Source organism: Mobula hypostoma, chromosome 23, assembly GCF_963921235.1.
Source record: "Mobula hypostoma chromosome 23, sMobHyp1.1, whole genome shotgun sequence".
In the NCBI taxonomy this organism is placed as follows: domain Eukaryota; kingdom Metazoa; phylum Chordata; class Chondrichthyes; order Myliobatiformes; family Myliobatidae; genus Mobula; species Mobula hypostoma.
Window position 1 is genome coordinate 43,966,888 of NC_086119.1, and position 18,184 is coordinate 43,985,071.

At 40.8% G+C, this 18,184-nt stretch overlaps 1 protein-coding gene across 2 annotated transcripts in view; it reads left to right on the plus strand.

The window, feature by feature from the left end:
* lig3 (ligase III, DNA, ATP-dependent) overlaps positions 1 to 18,184 on the plus strand; it is a 58,646-nt gene that overhangs the window by 18,475 nt on the left and 21,987 nt on the right. For both annotated transcript variants that reach the window (XM_063031288.1, XM_063031289.1), the window contains exons 7-12: positions 4,219 to 4,296; positions 5,327 to 5,495; positions 13,260 to 13,415; positions 15,257 to 15,388; positions 16,166 to 16,245; positions 16,974 to 17,061. In XM_063031288.1, coding sequence (XP_062887358.1) covers positions 4,219 to 4,296; positions 5,327 to 5,495; positions 13,260 to 13,415; positions 15,257 to 15,388; positions 16,166 to 16,245; positions 16,974 to 17,061 — 703 coding nt within the window. The remainder of the gene's footprint in view (positions 1 to 4,218; positions 4,297 to 5,326; positions 5,496 to 13,259; positions 13,416 to 15,256; positions 15,389 to 16,165; positions 16,246 to 16,973; positions 17,062 to 18,184) is intronic.

The window sequence follows — 18,184 nt, forward strand, 5'->3', positions numbered from 1 at the left end:
GTTGGGAATATTCTATTAAATTTCTTAAATTTTAATTAAAACACCTAATCTTGTAGCCCTTCTGCCCACCATATCTGTGCACACCGTGATGTCAAATTAATTTGATCTACCAGAACATGGTCTGTATCCCTCTAATCTTTGGTTATGTATCTCTCTAAATGCCTCTTAAAATTGCTGTTGTATCCATTTCTATCACTTATCTCCCCAACAGCACATTATAGGCACTTAAAACTTGTTTCATGCATTTTCTTTAAACTTTTCCCTCTCACCCGCTCACCTTAAATCTATACTCTCTAGTATTAGATTTTTCTACCCGGGGGGAAAAAGATGCAACCTTTTGTCCTTCTCAGCCTCCTACTCTCCAAAGAAAGCCAAGTTTGTTCAACCTCTCAGCAGCTAATACTCTCCAATGCAGGCAACGTTGTCGTGGAGGCTTTAGAAAAGGTTCACATATAGTGTGGCAACCAGAATTGCACACAATACTCCAAATATTGCCCAACTAAGGATTTATACAGCTTGATGTATCTTTCCCCAATTAATGAAGGCAAGCATGCTGTGTGCCATCTTTACCATCGTATTCACTTGTGTTGCCACTTTCAGGGAGTTATGGACTTGCACTTGTGGTCTGTCTGTATGTCTGTGCTCCTGTGGGCCTCCCCATTTATCGTATACTTTTGTATTTGATCTCTTACTTGTCTGAAAGAAACTCCATCTGCCACATTTCTCTTTCCACATTTCCAACTGATTATATCTTCCTGTATTCTTTGAGAATCTAATTCACTTATCTGCCATTCCACTGATTTTTGTCATCTGGAAACCTACTAGTTAGATCGACCACATTCTCAAGAAAATCATAGATCCACAGCAAAGGTCTCAGCACTGATCCTTGTGAGGCACTGCTGATCACAGACCTTCAGTCACAAAATCACCCCTCCACCTCGACCCTCTGTCTTCTGTGGCCATGCTAAATGTGGCTCTAATTTGCCAACTCGCTGTGGATTCCATGTGACATGATCTTCAGGACCAGCCTGCCATGGAGGGACCTTGTCAAATGGTTTGCCAAAATCCATTGCCCTAACCTTGTCAATCATCTTTGTCATCTCCTCAAATAGAAGTTGCCCACACAAAACCTTGCTGACTGCCTTAAACAAGTCCATACTTTAACAAATTGATTTAAATCCTGTTCTTAGGATCTAGTCCTTTCCCGGTATATATGACTTCCAGCAGGGTGCAGGTATTGATTGTAACCAACGTTTCGATGACTAACTCTGCCATCTCCTTCAGGGATGAAGCCTGGGCTTATCTAGACTAGTGGTATTTATAACGCCCCCCCCCCCCCCACCACCCAGTAGTCTGTCCCTCCAGATTGGTTAGTCCTCGTCCAATCGGATTTCTACTCTCCCACCTTGTTTACGATTGAATCCTGCTCTTAGAGCAAGACCCTTATCTCCTTATCTTTGTTAAAATTCTTTTCCTCTAGTTTTATTTTAATGGCTTCCTTTACCATGCGATCCCAAAAGCCATTGGCACGGCATAGCAGTTTTGTGCGGAAGTCAATCCTATGGCCATTGCGATTGTAGTGTTCTGCTACCATTAATTTCTCCAGGTAACCCAAACGGATACACCTCCTGTGCTCCTTGATGTGAGTTTCCACCGTGCGTTCCGTCTGGCCAATGTACACTGCCCGGCATTCACCGGGGATCTTGTAAGTGCCAGCTAACCTGAGTCCCAGACCATCTTTTCTATTAATTACATCTTTTCTGAACTACAGTCACTGTAATCTGCAGCTTGTATTTCCCTTTGGGAGTTGTGCTTTTGAACTGTCTGTACAACCTGGCATTTTGTGGTATGAAGGATTCAGCGAGCTAGATTCTCGAGAATGGAGGTATGGCCATGGCAGCTATGGCTGGAGCGGATTTGGGATTGGACTGATTGGAACGGATCGAAGCAGCAGCGCCCAAGAGCGTAAAATGAATTGATGTTTAGCCAAATTTAAACATTGAGCCAGATTAAAAATATCAAAGCATTGAGGGCAAAGGATGAACCAGTATTGAGCTCACTACTCCGAGATGCTTTACTCACCTTAGTGCTGAACTGGTTGTTATGGCTGTGGTCTGCAGCAGTCAGCCTCCTGGACCGGCTAGAGTGCTGAACTGGCTCCGTGGCTGTGGACTCCCTGTGGACTTTGCAGTTCATGATCAGTGTATTATTTGTTTACTTTTTCATTATTTGCATGATATGTTATTTTCCCTTACAGTCTTTGAGTTTGATAGACTTTGTTGAATTTTTTTTTAGTGGGTTCTATTATGTTTCTTTGTCTTGTGGCTGCCTACAAGAAGGCAAATCTCAAAAGTTGTATATGGTATATATGGTACACATACTTTGATAATAAATGTATTTTGAACTTTGGAGAAGAAATCCCACCGGACCTCTTAGTGATCCGCCTTTATCTTGAGGTTGTGACCTCTTCTCCCCCCCCGCCCACCCTGTTGAAAGAATCTTGAAAAATATTCCTAGTATTTACCCTGTCAAGCCCTCTCAGGATTTCATGTGTCTTAGATTCCCATTCATTCTTCTCACTTCTGAGAGAGCTTGGCTCCATTCAATTTGGGATAACTCCTCCATACCTGCTAAGTCTGTCCTTTATTTTACTTTACTTTATTGTCGCCAAACAATTGATGCTAGAACGTACAATCATCACAGTGATATTTGATTCTGCGCTTCGCACTCCCTGGATTACAAATCGGTAGTAAATATTAAAAATTTAAATTATAAATCATAAATAGAAAAGGGAAAGTAAGGTAGTGCAAAAAAAACCGAGAGGCGGCTCCGGATATTCGGAGGATACGGCCCAGGTCCAGGTCAGGATCAGTTCAGCAGTCTTATCACAGTTGGAAAGAAGCTGTTCCCAAATCTGGCTGTACGAGTCTTCAAGCTCCTGAGCCTTCTCCCGGAGGGAAGAGGGACGAAAAGTGTGTTGGCTGGGTGGGCCGTGTCCTTGATTATCCTGGTAACACTGCTCCAACAGCGTGCGGTGTAAAGTGAGTCCATAGACGGAAGATTAGTTTGTGTGATGTGCTGGGCTGTGATCCCACACTTTCATGCCAAGTTTGTATAGTTTTAAGTAGTTAATTGGTCAGATGTCATTTGGAGTATTGTGCATATTTCTGATCGTCACACCACAGGAAGGACATGTTAGCAATGAGAGAGTGTAGAAGAGATTCTCCAGAATATTGCTGGGGATGGAGCACTTTATTATAAGGAGGGATTGGAGAGGCTGCGTCCATTCTGCTGGGATGTAAGAAGCTGAGGAGTGACCTCTATATAGAGGTTTATGAAATTTATGAGCAGCATAGGTAATCAGAATCTTTTTTTCCAGTCAGGGGAATCTACAACTAGAGTGCACAGGTTTAAGGTAAGAGGGGAAGAAATTTAAAGGAGATCTAAAGGGTAAGTTTTTTCCCTCATAGGTGGTGAATATCTGTATTGAGCTACCAGAGGAGGAGGTGGATGGAGGCAGATACACTATTTGGATACAGAGGTATAGAGGGCAAATGGGACTAACACACATGGGCATCATGGTCAATGTGGACATTGGCTGAAAAGAACTTTCTGTGCTGTATGTTTCTGTTTCAATGAAGAAAACCATACCCGGCAGCAGAATTTCTTCACTCCGTCTGTCTTGCAAAAGAATAATAATCCATTTGCCTTCCCAATTACTTGCTCAATCCACAAACTAGCTTTGTTCCTTGAAAACCTAGCTTTTAATAATTAATTATCATCACTATTTAAAAAAAAATCTTTTTCTGTTATTCACACAAAAATAATAAGTATGGCGTGTCTCCACATTATACTACATCTGCCAGTTTTTTGACCACTTTTAACCTGTTTTAACTTGTATTCTCCTTACTACTTGCTTTCTGGTCTATCTTTTGTATCACCAGTTAATGTAGTTCATTGTACTGTAGCTTTTCCATTTAAAAATAATTGCACAATAACAACCCATCCCAAGAAAACTCTGCTAATTAATTTTGTTATTATTAATCCCTTGTCACTAAAGTGTATCAACTATTCTCTGACCTTCCTGCATGCTTTTTGCTTTTTAATTACATTCAATAAGTCTTTTACTCTGTTGTTCCTGAATGTGTAATAATTTGAATGCATTCTGGCAAAATGATCATCAAATTAATCTTAAGTGTGGTCTTTTGTGTTTTGCAGATGCACGGCTAATGACTTGAAATGTATTATCAGGTTGATTAAACACGACCTACGGATGAATTCTGGTGCAAAGCATGTGTAAGTGAGATGATTCTATCATTGCAAATTTGAACGCTCTGATACACCCTTCCCTTTACCCTGATGATTCTGGTAGTTCTGTTCATTGGTTGTATGATGTAGGCAATCATTGCCTTTCCATGACCATAATTATTCTTGGCAAGTTTTTCTGCAGAAGTGGTTTGCCATTGCCTTCTTCTAGGCAGTGTCTTCTAGAAGGTGGGTGACCCCAGCCATTATTAATACTCTTCAGAGATTGGACTTGTGATGTGCACCAGCTGCTTATACAGCCATCCATCACCTACTCCCATGGCTTCATGTGATCCTGATCGGTGGGGGGGGGGTGGGAGTGTGGGGTGGGGGGTTCTAAGCTGGTGCTACACATTGCCCAAGGGTGACCTGCAGGTTAACAGAGGGAAGGAGCATCTTGACCCCCTTTGGTAGAGACGTATCTCTACCCCACCACCCAAGTGACCAGGATCTGGTAATTCAGACAATGGAAAAGATATTTTACACTTCCCTTTCTTATTTTTGTGGCTACTCTAATATACTCTTTAACTCTCTATGTACTTAACTCATTAGTGGGCACATTCTACCAGCTGCCATAACTCCATTACAGAACCCCCCCCCCCCACCATCACCACTACCAAAAGTGATCCTGTTGTTTTTATGTCTGTGTGGACTTTTTCGGTTGCTTTCAATGTGCCGAATGCAACAGCATGCTATTCTATGAGATGCAATTTCATAACAGTACCCCTGACAGAATTTACATTTCTTTCATTCTTCTTACACATCAGAGAATAATAAAATTTAATGCAAGTGAGGAGTCAGCTGAGCAAAATTTGAATATACTGGTTTATGCTCATTTCAAAACTTGAATGATTATCTCATTTTTGTACCAACTTCCCAGTCATTAATTTTGGATCCTCCAGGTGTGCTGAGTGCTCAGGTTGCTGGTAGTTTTGTATAAGCTACATTAATCAAGTGCATCAGATTTGCTAATCGTTTCAATTGCTAAATCATGTTGAAAGTCCAATTTTGATTTATCTAGGTTGGATGCTCTAGATCCTAATGCTTATGATGCATTCAAAGCTTCCCGTAATTTGCAAGATGTGGTTGACCGTGTACTGCAGAATCAACAAGAGTCTGAGCGGATCCCAGGAATGAAGAAAACACTCTGCATTAAGGCCACCCTTTTAACCCCAATACAGCCAATGCTGGTAAGGAATAAAATAAGGAATAACCTTTGGATTTAACACTGTCATATCCTTTAAGACAGAATGATTCCCAGCTTGACTGACAGGGAAGAGACATGGCGCCTGGGCTCAACAGCCTAAGGTTTATTGTCAAAGGTCAAAGTTGAATAATGGAGATGGGCATTTATCTTTATGAGAACCAAGGCGCTTTATTTAAAGGTAGTTTCAGAACTGGAACAGTCCAGTACAGCACACTACAGGCTCTTCAGCCCACGATGTTGAGCTGACTTCTTAACCCACTCCAAGATCAATCTAATGATTCCCTCCTGCTTAGCCCTCCACTTTTCTTTCATCCATGTGCCTATTCAAGATTCTCTTAAATGTCTCTAGTATATCTGTCTCTACCACCACCCCAGCTGCATATTCTATGCACTTCCCTCTCTTTTTATAATTAAAAAATGTCTCCAAATACCTCCTATACTTTCGTCCCAATCACCTTAAAGTTATACCCTCTCATATTAGTTGTTTCTGCCCTGGGGAAAAAGGTTATGGCTGTCCACTCTATCTATGCCACTTAACATTTTGTACCTCTCTATCAAGTCACCTTGTACCCTCCTTCATTCCAAGGAGTAAACCCTAGCTTGCTCAACCTTTCTTCAAAGGACATGCTCTCAAATCCAGGCAGCATCCTGGTAAGTCTAGTCTGCACCCTCTTTATAGCTTCCACAGCCTTTCTATTGTGAGGCAGCCAGTACAGAACACAGTACTCAGTGTGGTCTAATCAGAGTTTTATAGAGCTGCGAAGTTACCTTGAGGCTTTCGACCTCAATCCCTAACTAATGAAGGGCAATATACACTCTTAATGACTCTACCAACTTGTGAGGCAACTTTGAGAGGTCTTTGGACATGGACCCCAAGATCCCTCTGTACCTCCACACTGATTAATAATCCTGCTACTAACCCTATACTCGGCATTTAAGTTGGACCTTCCAAAGTGTATCACTTCACATTTTTACGGGTTGAACTCCATCTGCCACTTCTCAGCCCAACTCTGTATCGTGTCAATGTCCAATTTTAACCTATGACAACTTTCTATATTATACACTCCACCGCCAACCTTCCACTTCCACTTTCTCATCCAAGTCATTTGTAAAAATCACAAAGAGCATGTGCTCTCTAGCTGATCGCTGCGGATCGCCAGTGGTTACTGACCTCCAGGCAGAATATGTTCCATCTACTATCACCCCCTGCCTTCTGTGGGCAAGCTGATTCTGAATCCATGCCGCTAGGTTTCCTTGGATCTTATGCCTTATGACTTTCTGAGTTAGCTTACCACGAGGAACCTTGTTGAACGCCTTACTAAAATCCATACGCACCACATCCACTCTACTATGCTCTACTTTCATCAGTTTGTTCAGTCACTTCCTTGAAGAATTCATTCAGACTTGGGGCCATGACCTGCCCCTCAGAAAGCCATGTTGACTATCCCTAATCAAAATGCTCATAAGTACTGTATCTTAAAATCCTTCCTAATTGTTTGACCACCACTGATGTAAGTCTCATGGGCCTATAATTTCTAGGATTATCCCTATTAACTTTCTTGAACAAAGGAATAATATTTGCCACCCTCCAATCTTCTGGTACTACTTCTGTGGCCAGTGAGGATACAAAGATCATCATCAAAGGCACAATAATCTCTTCCCTTGCTCTCCTTAGAAGTCTGGATTATATTCTGTCTGGCCTCAGGGACTTAGTTACTCTAATGTTTTTCAAAAGCGGCATATCCTCTTTCTTAACATTGACGTGTCCCAGCATATTGGCCTGTTCTATGTTGATGTCACAGTGGCCAAGGTCCCTCACTTTAGTGAATACTGAAGCAAAGTATTCATTCAGAACCTTGCCTTTTCTGACTCCAGGCACTTTTCCTCTTTTATCCCTGATTGATCCTACCCTCACTATAGTTATTCTCCTGTTCTTCATGTACATGTAGAGTACCCTGGGGGTTTTCCTTAATTCTACTCACCAAGTCCTTTTCATGTCCTCTTCTAACTTCCCAAAATACATTCTTAAGCTCCTTCTTGCCTACCTTATAATTCTCAAGCACCCTTCCTTAAGTTTCCTACCTTCTGCCTCCTGACTCGATGTTCCATATCCCTTGTCTTCACTCTACCATTCTTTCCCTGCCTCAGTGGGACAAACCTATCCAGAACTGCCCACAGGTGCTCTGTAAACAACCACCACATTTCCACTGTGCATATCCCTGAGTACATTTGTTCCTAATGTATGATCCCAAGTCCCTGCCCAATAGCATCATTGCTTGTCCTCCCCCCCCCCCAATTAAATACTTTCCCATACCATCTGCTCCTATTCTTGACCAAGGCTATGGAAGCGGTCAGGAAGTTGTGGCTATTTTCTCCAAAATGTTAACCTAGTGAGAGATCTGTTACCTGACCAGGTTCATTGCCTAGAACTAGCTCCAGTCAGCTTGTCCACATATTGTGTCAGGAGTCCTTCCTGGATGCATCTAACAAATTCTGCCCCATCAAAACCTTTTGGACCACGGAGGTACCAATCAATATTAGTGAAGCTGAAGCCGCCCATGACAACAAACCTGTTATTTTGTTTGCACCTTTCTGAAATCTGCCTTCTGATCTGTGCCTCAATACTTCTGCCACTGTTTGGGGTGGCGGGATGGGGGGGCTTGACAGAACAGCCCCAATAAAGTGATTATTTCCACCCTGCTTCTGACTTCCACCCACATTGACTCAGTAGACAGCCCCAGTTTGGAAAATGGTCTGTAGATTTCATGTGCATTGCTATTGCTCCAGAATGATCAAGATTGTATTTTGAGACATTAGGACCAAGCTTTATAAGCTATAAATACTAATTATCACAATTCCTCCTTGCTTAGCTTATGATGAGGAAGATGCACTTTTTTCTTTAGGCAATTATTTGGTAAAAGGCCTGGGCACAGATGATCAGTAGTGATGTGTTCTGGCCTTGTGTTAACTTTTTTCCATGTGTCATTTTGTTAACTGGCTGACAATGGGCACGTAATTCGTTCAGCCCCACAGTGTCCATTAGTGGCTATGTCACAATGGAATCCAATGCTGCGCTTTGCAAGTGGGATCATTAGTTTCGCTTCCTACTTGGTCAATGGGATTTGAAGCCTACTTGTGTTGTTTTCCAACAAGGTCAATTCTGTTGTCACATAAAAACATTTTGGAAGTTTTTGTCAAAGTAGCCTTGGAATATGGTATGTAATTAGTGATCAAGTTTGTAGTTTACTGTAATATATTCTTTTTGCATGGAGCTACACTTGGCTATACATTAACAAAATATGCTGTATCAGTAGTTAGCATTAATAATAGCTTTTAGCTTTTAAAGCAGATATTTTGAAAACTAAATAAGTGTGAATGAATTGAAGAATGGCTGACCACAGAGCTGAAAATGAAAATTAGAAAACGCTACAGGGACTAGAAAGGTAAATAAAACACAGGAAAAAGTAGGGCCAGGCAATATCCATGTAGAGAGAAACAGTTTTCTGTTTCAAGAGCCTTCATTGTAGTTAACTTTTCCTTTATACAGATGTTGTACCTGCTGAAGATTATCAGGTGAAAATATCTGAGGCATCCTGTATCAGCAGTGTGGGAAGAAACAAGTTTTGCTCAAAAAGCACCTACGTTGATCAATTACCACAGGAGTTGCTTTGAGAAAACGGATGTAGTACAGGAATGACTCGTGGACTCTCACAGCGACCTGGACTATACCTCTTCCCAGCCTGTTACTTCTAAAAATGCCATCCCCTTTTCTCAATTCCTCTGTCTCTGCCACCTCTGATCTCAGGATGAGGCTTTTCATTCCAGAACGAAGATGTCCTCCTTTTTCCAAGAAAGGGGCTTCCCTTCCTCCACCATTAACGCTGGTCTCAACTGCATCTCTTCCCTTTTATACACCTCTGCTCTGACCCCATCCTCCTGCCACCCTATCAGATATAGGGTTCCTTTTATCCTCAACTCACCAGCCTCTGTGTACAGCACATAGTTCTCTGGAACTTCTGTCATCTCCAACAGGATCCCACCACCAAGCAGATCTTTCCCTACCTGCCACTTTCTGGTTTGCGCTGGGGTTGCTCTCTAAGCAACTCCCTTGTCCGTTCGTCCCTCCCCACAAATCTCCCTCCTGGCACTTATCTTTGCAAGTGGAACAAGCGCTACACCTGTCCTTCACCATCTCCCTCACCAGCATTCAAGACCTCTAGCAGTCCTTCCAAATGAGGTGACACATCACCTGTGAGTCTGTTGGGGTCATAAACTGTGTCTGGTGCTCCTGGTGTGACCTGCTATATGTTGGTGAGACCCAATGTAGATTGGGAGACTGCTTCGCCGAGCACCTACACTCTGTCCGCCAGAAGAAGCGGGATCTCTCAGTGGCCATCCATTTTAATTCCACTTCCCACTCCCATTCCGATATGTCCATCCATGGCCTCCTCCACTGTCACGATGAGGCCACACTCAGATTGGAGGAACAACACCTTATATTCCGTCTGGGTAACCTCCAAGCTGATGGCATGAACATCGATTTCTCAAACTTCCAGTAGTGCCCCCCATTTCACCATTCTCCATCCCCTTTTCCCTCACTCTCCTTATCTCCTTGCCTGCCCATCGTCTCTCTCTGGTGCTCCTCCCTTTTCTTTCTTCCATGGTCTTCTGTCCCCTCCTATCAGACTGCCTCCTTCTCCGGCCCTGTATCTCTTTCACCCATCAACTTCCCAGCTCCTTGCTTCATCCCTCCCCTCCAGGTTTCACCTATCACCTTGTGTTTCTGTCTCCCCTCCACCCACCTTTTAAATCTACTCCTGATCTTTTTCTCCAGTCCTGCTGAAAGGTCTTGGCCTAAATCGTCGACTGTACTTTTTTCCATAGATGCTGCCTGGCCTGATGCTTCTTCCAGCATCCTGTGCCTAGTGCAGGACATAGCTCTATTTAATGTAAGCTCAAACAGGTCAAAAATTTAAACGTTGTACCCTTGAACGTCGCTTGAATTGTCTTCTGCCTAATTCATTGCACTCGTCATCATCCACATACCAGAAATCTTTATAAATGAATATGTGATCTTTAAATGCACAAGCTTTACCTTATTTCTTGGGCTTTGTCACAAAACCTGCGTACCATAACTCCCAAATTCTGACCAGTAATGAACAATTAAAGCTAAATCATTTGAAGTTATTGTATTATGCTCTAATTCCTTTTCTCTGGCATTCTTTCCTCCTGCATTCCCCCTGGCTTTGGAGGTGGTGCAGAGGAGGTTCACCAGATGGATTCCAGAGATGAGCGGTTTAGACTATTAAGGAGACATTGAGTCGCCTAGGACTGTACTTGCTGGAATTGAGAAGAATGAGAGGAGATCTTATAGAAACATATAAAATTATGAAAGGAATAGATAAGAGAGGCTGTAAAGTTGTTTCCACTGGTAGGTGAGACTAGAACTGGGGGACATAGCCTCAAGATTCGGGGGAGTAGATTTGGGATGGAGATAAGGAGGAACTGCTTTTCTCAGAGGGTGGAATTCTCTGCTTAATGAAGCAGTGGAGGCTACCTCAATAAATACATTTAAGACAAAGTTGGATAGATTTTTGCATAATTGAGGGAATTGAGGGATATGGCAGGTAGGTAGAGATGAGTCCATGGCCAGATCAGCCATGATCTTATTGAATGGCAGAGCAGACTCGACAGGCCAGATGGCCTACTCCTGCTCCTATTTGTTAAGTTCTTATGCTATACACCACCTTTTGTACAACTGTGTTAACAAGCATCAATGGACAGGGCAGTGCTAGTAGACAGATAATGACAGATTTGTATTGAAATGATTTTCTGTTGACTTTTATCTAATGTGTTTGACAGGGAAGAATGATGTGGTGATATGCACAAAGAGGAAGTGAGGACCATGGTAAATGGAGAGAAGTAGCTGGGATTATGCTATATTGTTTACGTCTAATGTGATCTGAGATCCTTGAGGGTGGAGGGTTAGGGGGATATAGGGAAAAGGCTACTTGTGTCCTAGCTTCCTTCATTCATGCATCTCTTACCAGCCTTGTAGTGAAATGTGGCAAAACTTATTCACTTGCAATAGTTAGATTGTACAGCACACAGCCAATCTTGGGAGTAATATCAGGCCCATCCGGAGCAGCCTTTTTGCATCTTGAATCAGAATCAGTTTAATATCACCGGCACGTGTCATGAAATTCGTTGATTTTGTATTATGCCATACATAATAATAGAGAAAAAACTGAATTACAGAAAGCATATATTAATTAAATAAGTAGTGCAGACATGGAAATAAAAAAGCAGTGGAGACAATGTTCATGGGTTCAATGTCCATTCAGAAATCGTTTGGCAGATGCAACTAAATGCTGTACGATGTTCTATATTCCAGCATGACTCTCCTCACTGGTCTACTGCATTCATTCAATGTTGAAGTTGTGAGCTGTATCATTGAGTTTTATTCTTTATTGCTCAGTAACTAGCTTTTGAGTTAACTTCTAGAGAAAGAAAAGGTTGTAACTACTGCGTATTGAGCTGCACGATGCACTGTCCAAAGTCTGCCTTAAGAGAATTGTTTCCTGAACAGCTTGGGTAGTTATGATCTTTGCTGGTTGCCCTTCCAATTTCTCTGCCTCTTTCTCTCCTCTTGTATCAATATTGCTCTGAATAGTCTCTACAACCACCCTCGTTGGGTCCCACTTTGTCATCATATCGCAAGTTTAAAAAGATAAGGCACCACGTGGCTGAACTCAGAACCCACTAACTTTTCAATTGTTGACCAATCTGTGCTTCAGAAAGCTTCCACATTTTTTACCAGCACTTACTGTAAAGGGACTGCTATCAATTATCGTAGAAAGGCAACTGACCAGAACAGGAGATCCTACCACTAAACTCTTTGCAGAGATTAACTGCTCTCAACCTCTGCCAATTTGTCACTGATAACTTTGTTTGTGACGAGCAAAGGGGAAATTAGGTGAGGGAAGAGAATTGCTTAACTCCGTATATTTTTCATTTAAATCAGCAAATCCCTTCCAAGTGCTTGAACTTCTCTCTTCTGTTTATAGCCTTATTTGAAAACCTTGTTTTTGTGACTTCAAAGTAGCTTTAAACTATGCTGACCAGTATCCTATGAGCCCATATTGCTGCGTTATGTGAGAAGGGCAGCAGTGAGGAGTATTGTAATGGTTATGTTTTCTCTCTAGTTGTGTTGAGAAATAATTGTCTTAAGAAGTTGTGCATGCATTCTGCACTTTGCTCCTTGTGTTTTGAAAACGTTTCTAATATGTTGCCCATCGAAATCCAAACTGAACAGCTAGCAAATTAACTCATTTTTTAAATCTGGTGACAGTATTTATAATTGTCTGTCTTGTTAAGGGTCAAAGTGGATGGTAATCATTAGTGGGATTGATGAGTAGGTTGAGGGAAAAATATATGATTTTAGAGTTATTTATGAAATGGAAATGCTCAAACTGGGGAAACAATGAAAATTTTTATCTTGGACTTGCAGTAAACTAGTAGTCCTTGAAACTATACTGTGCAATTTAATAATTGCAGACATCTTTCAAATAGATGAATCAAGCCCCTGACAAGTTTGAATTTATTTAGAAATGTGCTAATGATGTAACCAGAGCAGAACATGATAGAAAGGTTGTAAATGATAAACGGATCTGAGGAAAAATATTTAATACTGAAACAATTAACTTCAATCTATGTAGAACTTTTCTAAAATGTCTTCTGACTTTAGGCTGAAGCCTGTAAATCAATTGAATATGCTATGAAGAAATGTCCAAATGGAATGTATGCAGAGATCAAATATGATGGTGAGAGAGTTCAAGTACACAAGAATGGAGACACCTTCCAATACTACAGCAGAAGCCTGAAACCAGTGTTACCACATAAAGTGAGTATCTGCTTCAGCTTCCCAGTTTCCCAATTTATCAGTGGTTAATGAAACATTTTTTCCTACTTGGTCCTAGTGTGGTGCTGGAGTACATGGGATGTGCTAGTGTATTTAAGGAATAACAACTTCGAATTTTTAAATGTGGAGCTTTCCACCATCTCTAACAAACATTCTTCTCCTGAAGATGGTAATTCACTCTTGGCTTTAATCTTCAGACAGTTCTGCATGTACTTCTACATTAAAGAGGAATAGAGGAAAACTCATGCCATCTGACCTTGTCTTCCTGGGATGTATTGTACATGACTCGTATAGATTGCAAGGAGTGCATAATGCTTCTTTCTCCAACACTGGTATCTGTTGCACCTTAAAAAGCTTAAGATTCAAAGAACAAACTGGAATCAAATTTTGATCAGTAATTTAATTTCACAGGAGATTTTTTGGTAATTTAATCTATTTGATAGCAACCCAACTACTTCAAATCCTTCTGTTAACCGAAGTCAGGTGGTTTTTCTTACCAGCCAGTCTATGGACTCCTTGGATAAAAATGCCAATTAAGTGATATTTTGCTAGATTTATTCATAGTTCAGTTTTATTCACAGACCGTGATGGGAGCGAGAAGCAGCAATATGACAGTAAAGTCCACTCTGCCATTCAGTAAAACCATGGGTGGTTACAACACCACTTGCTTGTAACATTCTTGTATTCTTTATTTATCTGGTACATCCAAGTATCCATTCATTCTTGAGTGCACTCTGAGCATGCACAATCATCGTGGGGGGGCGGTTGGGGCGAGGTATCTTCATCTTCACTAAACTACATCCTTGTCCTGGTATTTTAACACATATGCTGGATTTTACAGAGTAAGTAAACAAAGTTTCAATATGGGACACTCTGGGGCTCCAGTGCATTTCATTCTGACCATCCATTTCTAAGCTTAATAGAGTATAGATCTGTTCTAGTTTGTCATGTTATTTTGCTCAATTTTTTATAGGAGTATGAGAACATTATAAAAAGAAGCAGAAGATCATAAGGGCAGTTGATCCTGTTGTGGCTGAATCTGTATCTGGTCTATTTTAACACTTGATTTATTTTTCTCCTCATCTCCCCCCCCCCCCCACCACCAAATCTTTTGATTCCTATTTATGTCTAAAATTTTATTTTGTGTTGCTACTACATTGCAAAGCGTAACAATACCAGTAGTTCTCTGGTGGGGATGGGTTGGAGCCCACGGAGAATTCTAAAGAGTAAAAAAAACTCTTCGCGTCCTGTGTTTAATTGGCCAATCCAGAATTCTGAGATTATACCAACTGCTCTATATACTGCAGCTGAAGAAATGACTGCAACATCCACTTTTCTAGAACCTCTCGGAATCTTTTAATGAGATCACCATTTGTTTTTCCAAATTCTGGACTCCAGTGCCTGTAGGATTTTCTTCCTCCTTGTATCTCCAACAACTCTGGAATCCCTGGAATCAAACTAGTGTATTTGCAAGTATATTTTACCATGGGTATGGAGACTAAAGCACTTACAATTCCAGCAGCAAGGGTTTCCTATTTTAGTGTATAACATCCATCGCAGTAAAGGCTAATTTCATTTGCTTTAAAATTGCTTTCTGCTCCAGTATATTTCTGAACTTCATGATCCAAGACACAAAGATCTCTGTGCACCAGTATTTTCATGCTTCTTGTCAATACTTTGAAAATGCACTGGGAGGATTTTGGACTCCTAAAGTGAGAGCACTGCAGACATCATGATGAACCTCTGCAACCTGCACCAAGTTTGAATACAGTAAAGATAGACTAAGCTCTGTCAAGATTGTGTTTATTTTTCTTGTTTTCTAGGTTGCCCATTTTAAGGATTATATTCCCAAAGCTTTTGCTGGTGGTGATAGTATGATTTTGGATTCTGAAGTTCTGCTGATTGACACAGTCAGTGGAAAGCCACTTCCTTTTGGAACACTGGGTGTCCATAAGGTAGGGTGATTTGAAAGACCCAGATTTAAATTGTCTATATTAGAATTTGTATAGATTTTATGACTACTGCACAGGTATTTAAGTTGCAAATTTGGAGAGATGGAATTTAACTCCTATATGTCAATAACCTGAGTCAATCTGAGGTGATGAGTAGTGACATCCGTTAGTGTCCTCATGCCATTGCTATTTAGCTGTAGTGCTAGGGAATTGGCGTTGAGAGGAGGTGAGTGGGAATAATTTTATGCCAGGATATGATTCTGTATGTAATGTATGTTTTTCATTGCATCCATGTTTTCACTTGCTTGGGTAGTGCTATGGAAGTTGCATCATCTCTGTCCGGTCTTTTGCAGTGGGTGGCTATTAGGCTTGAATATGCTTATCCCTTTTTCCAATCTTGGCTGCTAAGATTGTCTAAGATTACCTTATCACACTGCCTAGTAACTGTACACAACTCAGTGACAGATCAAGATTCAGAGACAGGCAGAGGAAAGTTTGGTTCAGTTTTTCATTCCTCTTTGCTATTCATTACAAACGTTTGAACAGATTAAGCTCAGCTGAGAAGTATCCTGTACTCTTGTACAACATCAGGACTCTTGTATATGCAATGTCTACTAGGGTGAGGTCAGAGAAGGCTGTCAGTACTGAAGGTGTACCCCAGCAAAGGTTGAATGTTTCACTACAAGGGCAGAATATTCTTTAAGACTTGTGTACAATACAGCTGTATGCTAATTAATTTCATAGGACATAAACCTAATTAGTTTTATTTTTCTTTTTCAGAAACTTGCCTTCAAGGATGCTAACGTTTGTCTTTTTGTCTTTGACTGCATTTATTTTAATGGAGTCAGTCTCATGAATAGGTGCGTGCATTTCCCATGTAAATCTGCAATCAGTATTGCTAGACACAGACTGTCTTTGATCATTATTACACTGCTGTTTGTAGGACAACTTTATGCAGGGTATTTGGTGCTGTCTTTCCGCCATTTATAGAAGTGATTATGCTTAGGGTGACCTGCAAGAATTATGACCAGCATTATAAAGTTGCAAGATGCTTTGTTTGTAACTCTGATCCTGACTCCAGACCAAGATGATGATGATAATTAGCAAAAACAAATTTGTATTTGCCAAGATCAGTGACCAAAACTGCTCGAGTTTTAAACCAGGTCTTTCTAATTATGAGAGTAATAGGAAATGGAAGTGGGTTTGAACATTTTGGCTCCTCATGCCTATTTTTCCATTCGATAAGAATATTGCTAATCTTTTATCTGAACCCCACTTTTCTGCACCGATCTCTTGATTCCCTTAATATCTATGAAAACACTCAAAAATAATGTTGTTTCCTTTTCAGTATCCTTAGTAAAGTGGGAACTTTATCATGTTGTTGCCACGATATGTGAGAGACTTGAGTGCCTTCATTTATTTGCACCACTTCCTAATTTGATATCCTATCTTCTTTTAATAAAAGGTATTCTTTATGGGTTAAGGCACTCAGCAGCATATTCTAGTTTTCTACATGAGTATTAGCTGTACTATCCCAGTGACCATCTTTATCCTCAATTATGTTTGTGATCTTTTTTCTCTTGTACAGACCGATTAGTGAGCGAAAGCAATTCCTTCATGATAACATGGTTGAAATCCCAAACAGGATCATGTTTTCGGAAATGAAGCACGTAACAGTAAGTAGTTCATAATTTTTAAGCATCACGTTTTTAAACTTCTTCTCCATCTTGCTTGTAGTCATTGTTAATGTCATCTGGATTTTCTGTCTGGTTTTCAATTAATATTCTTTTTGAAAGGTAACGCTAATTTATCTGAAGTATTTGAAGAAGAATTAAGAGATTGAATGAGACAGGCTTGTTAGGGAGAGGTGTGAGGGAAAACCATAGCAAATTTGTACGTGTTAGTCCCCTCAGATTGATCTCACCTGGTCCCGCAGCATCACCTCTTTAGTCAAGTAAGATCTGCAGCGTTTCTACTTCCTGAGGTGAGCGAGGCTCTTTTCCCCCTCCCCTGCTCTAATTTTTACAGGAGCACCATGAAGAGTGTCCTGACCAGCTGCATCACCCTCTGATACAGGAATTGCGAGGCATCTGACAGCAGGTTCCTTCAACGGATTACAGGGACTGCTGGGAAGATCATTGGATTCTGTCTTCCATCCACCAGAGATATTTATCAGGAGCACTGTGTATACGGGACCCATAGCACTGTTAGTGATTCCCTCCTATCTGTCCAACAATCTATTTGATGCCCTACCATCAGGCAAGAGCTATCATAGCATTAGGACAAGAACTATTAGGATGGAAAACAGAATTCCCTAGGCAGTAAGACTACTGAACTCCCTGCCACCACCCAGGTTACATCATGCATGAAATGCCAGTAGCGTTCTACTCTTTACTTTTTAACTTGAGTTGGAAATGCACCTTATTGCTTGTTAATTTACTAATGGTAATATTAGTTTGTGAGAAAGATACATGTACTATGTTGTGCAGCTTGGTACGGAGGAATGTTGTTTCTTTTGATGGTATGCATGTGTATGGTTGAATGACAATAATCAAACTTCATTGAGAGTTTTGTACGATGGGAGTGGATTTTGGAAAATTGTATTTTGCACATCTTGCAAGATTTCTCATTAATAATGGCTTCTACTCTGAATTGCAAATCTGGGTTCTCGTTCTATAATCTCCACCAGAGAAGATATTCATGAACTCCTTTCTTTGAACTTGGTTTATTCGAGACATCAATCTAAATAAAGAGCAGTTTGAATGTATTTATGTCATTCCTTACAATCTCATTTTCTAT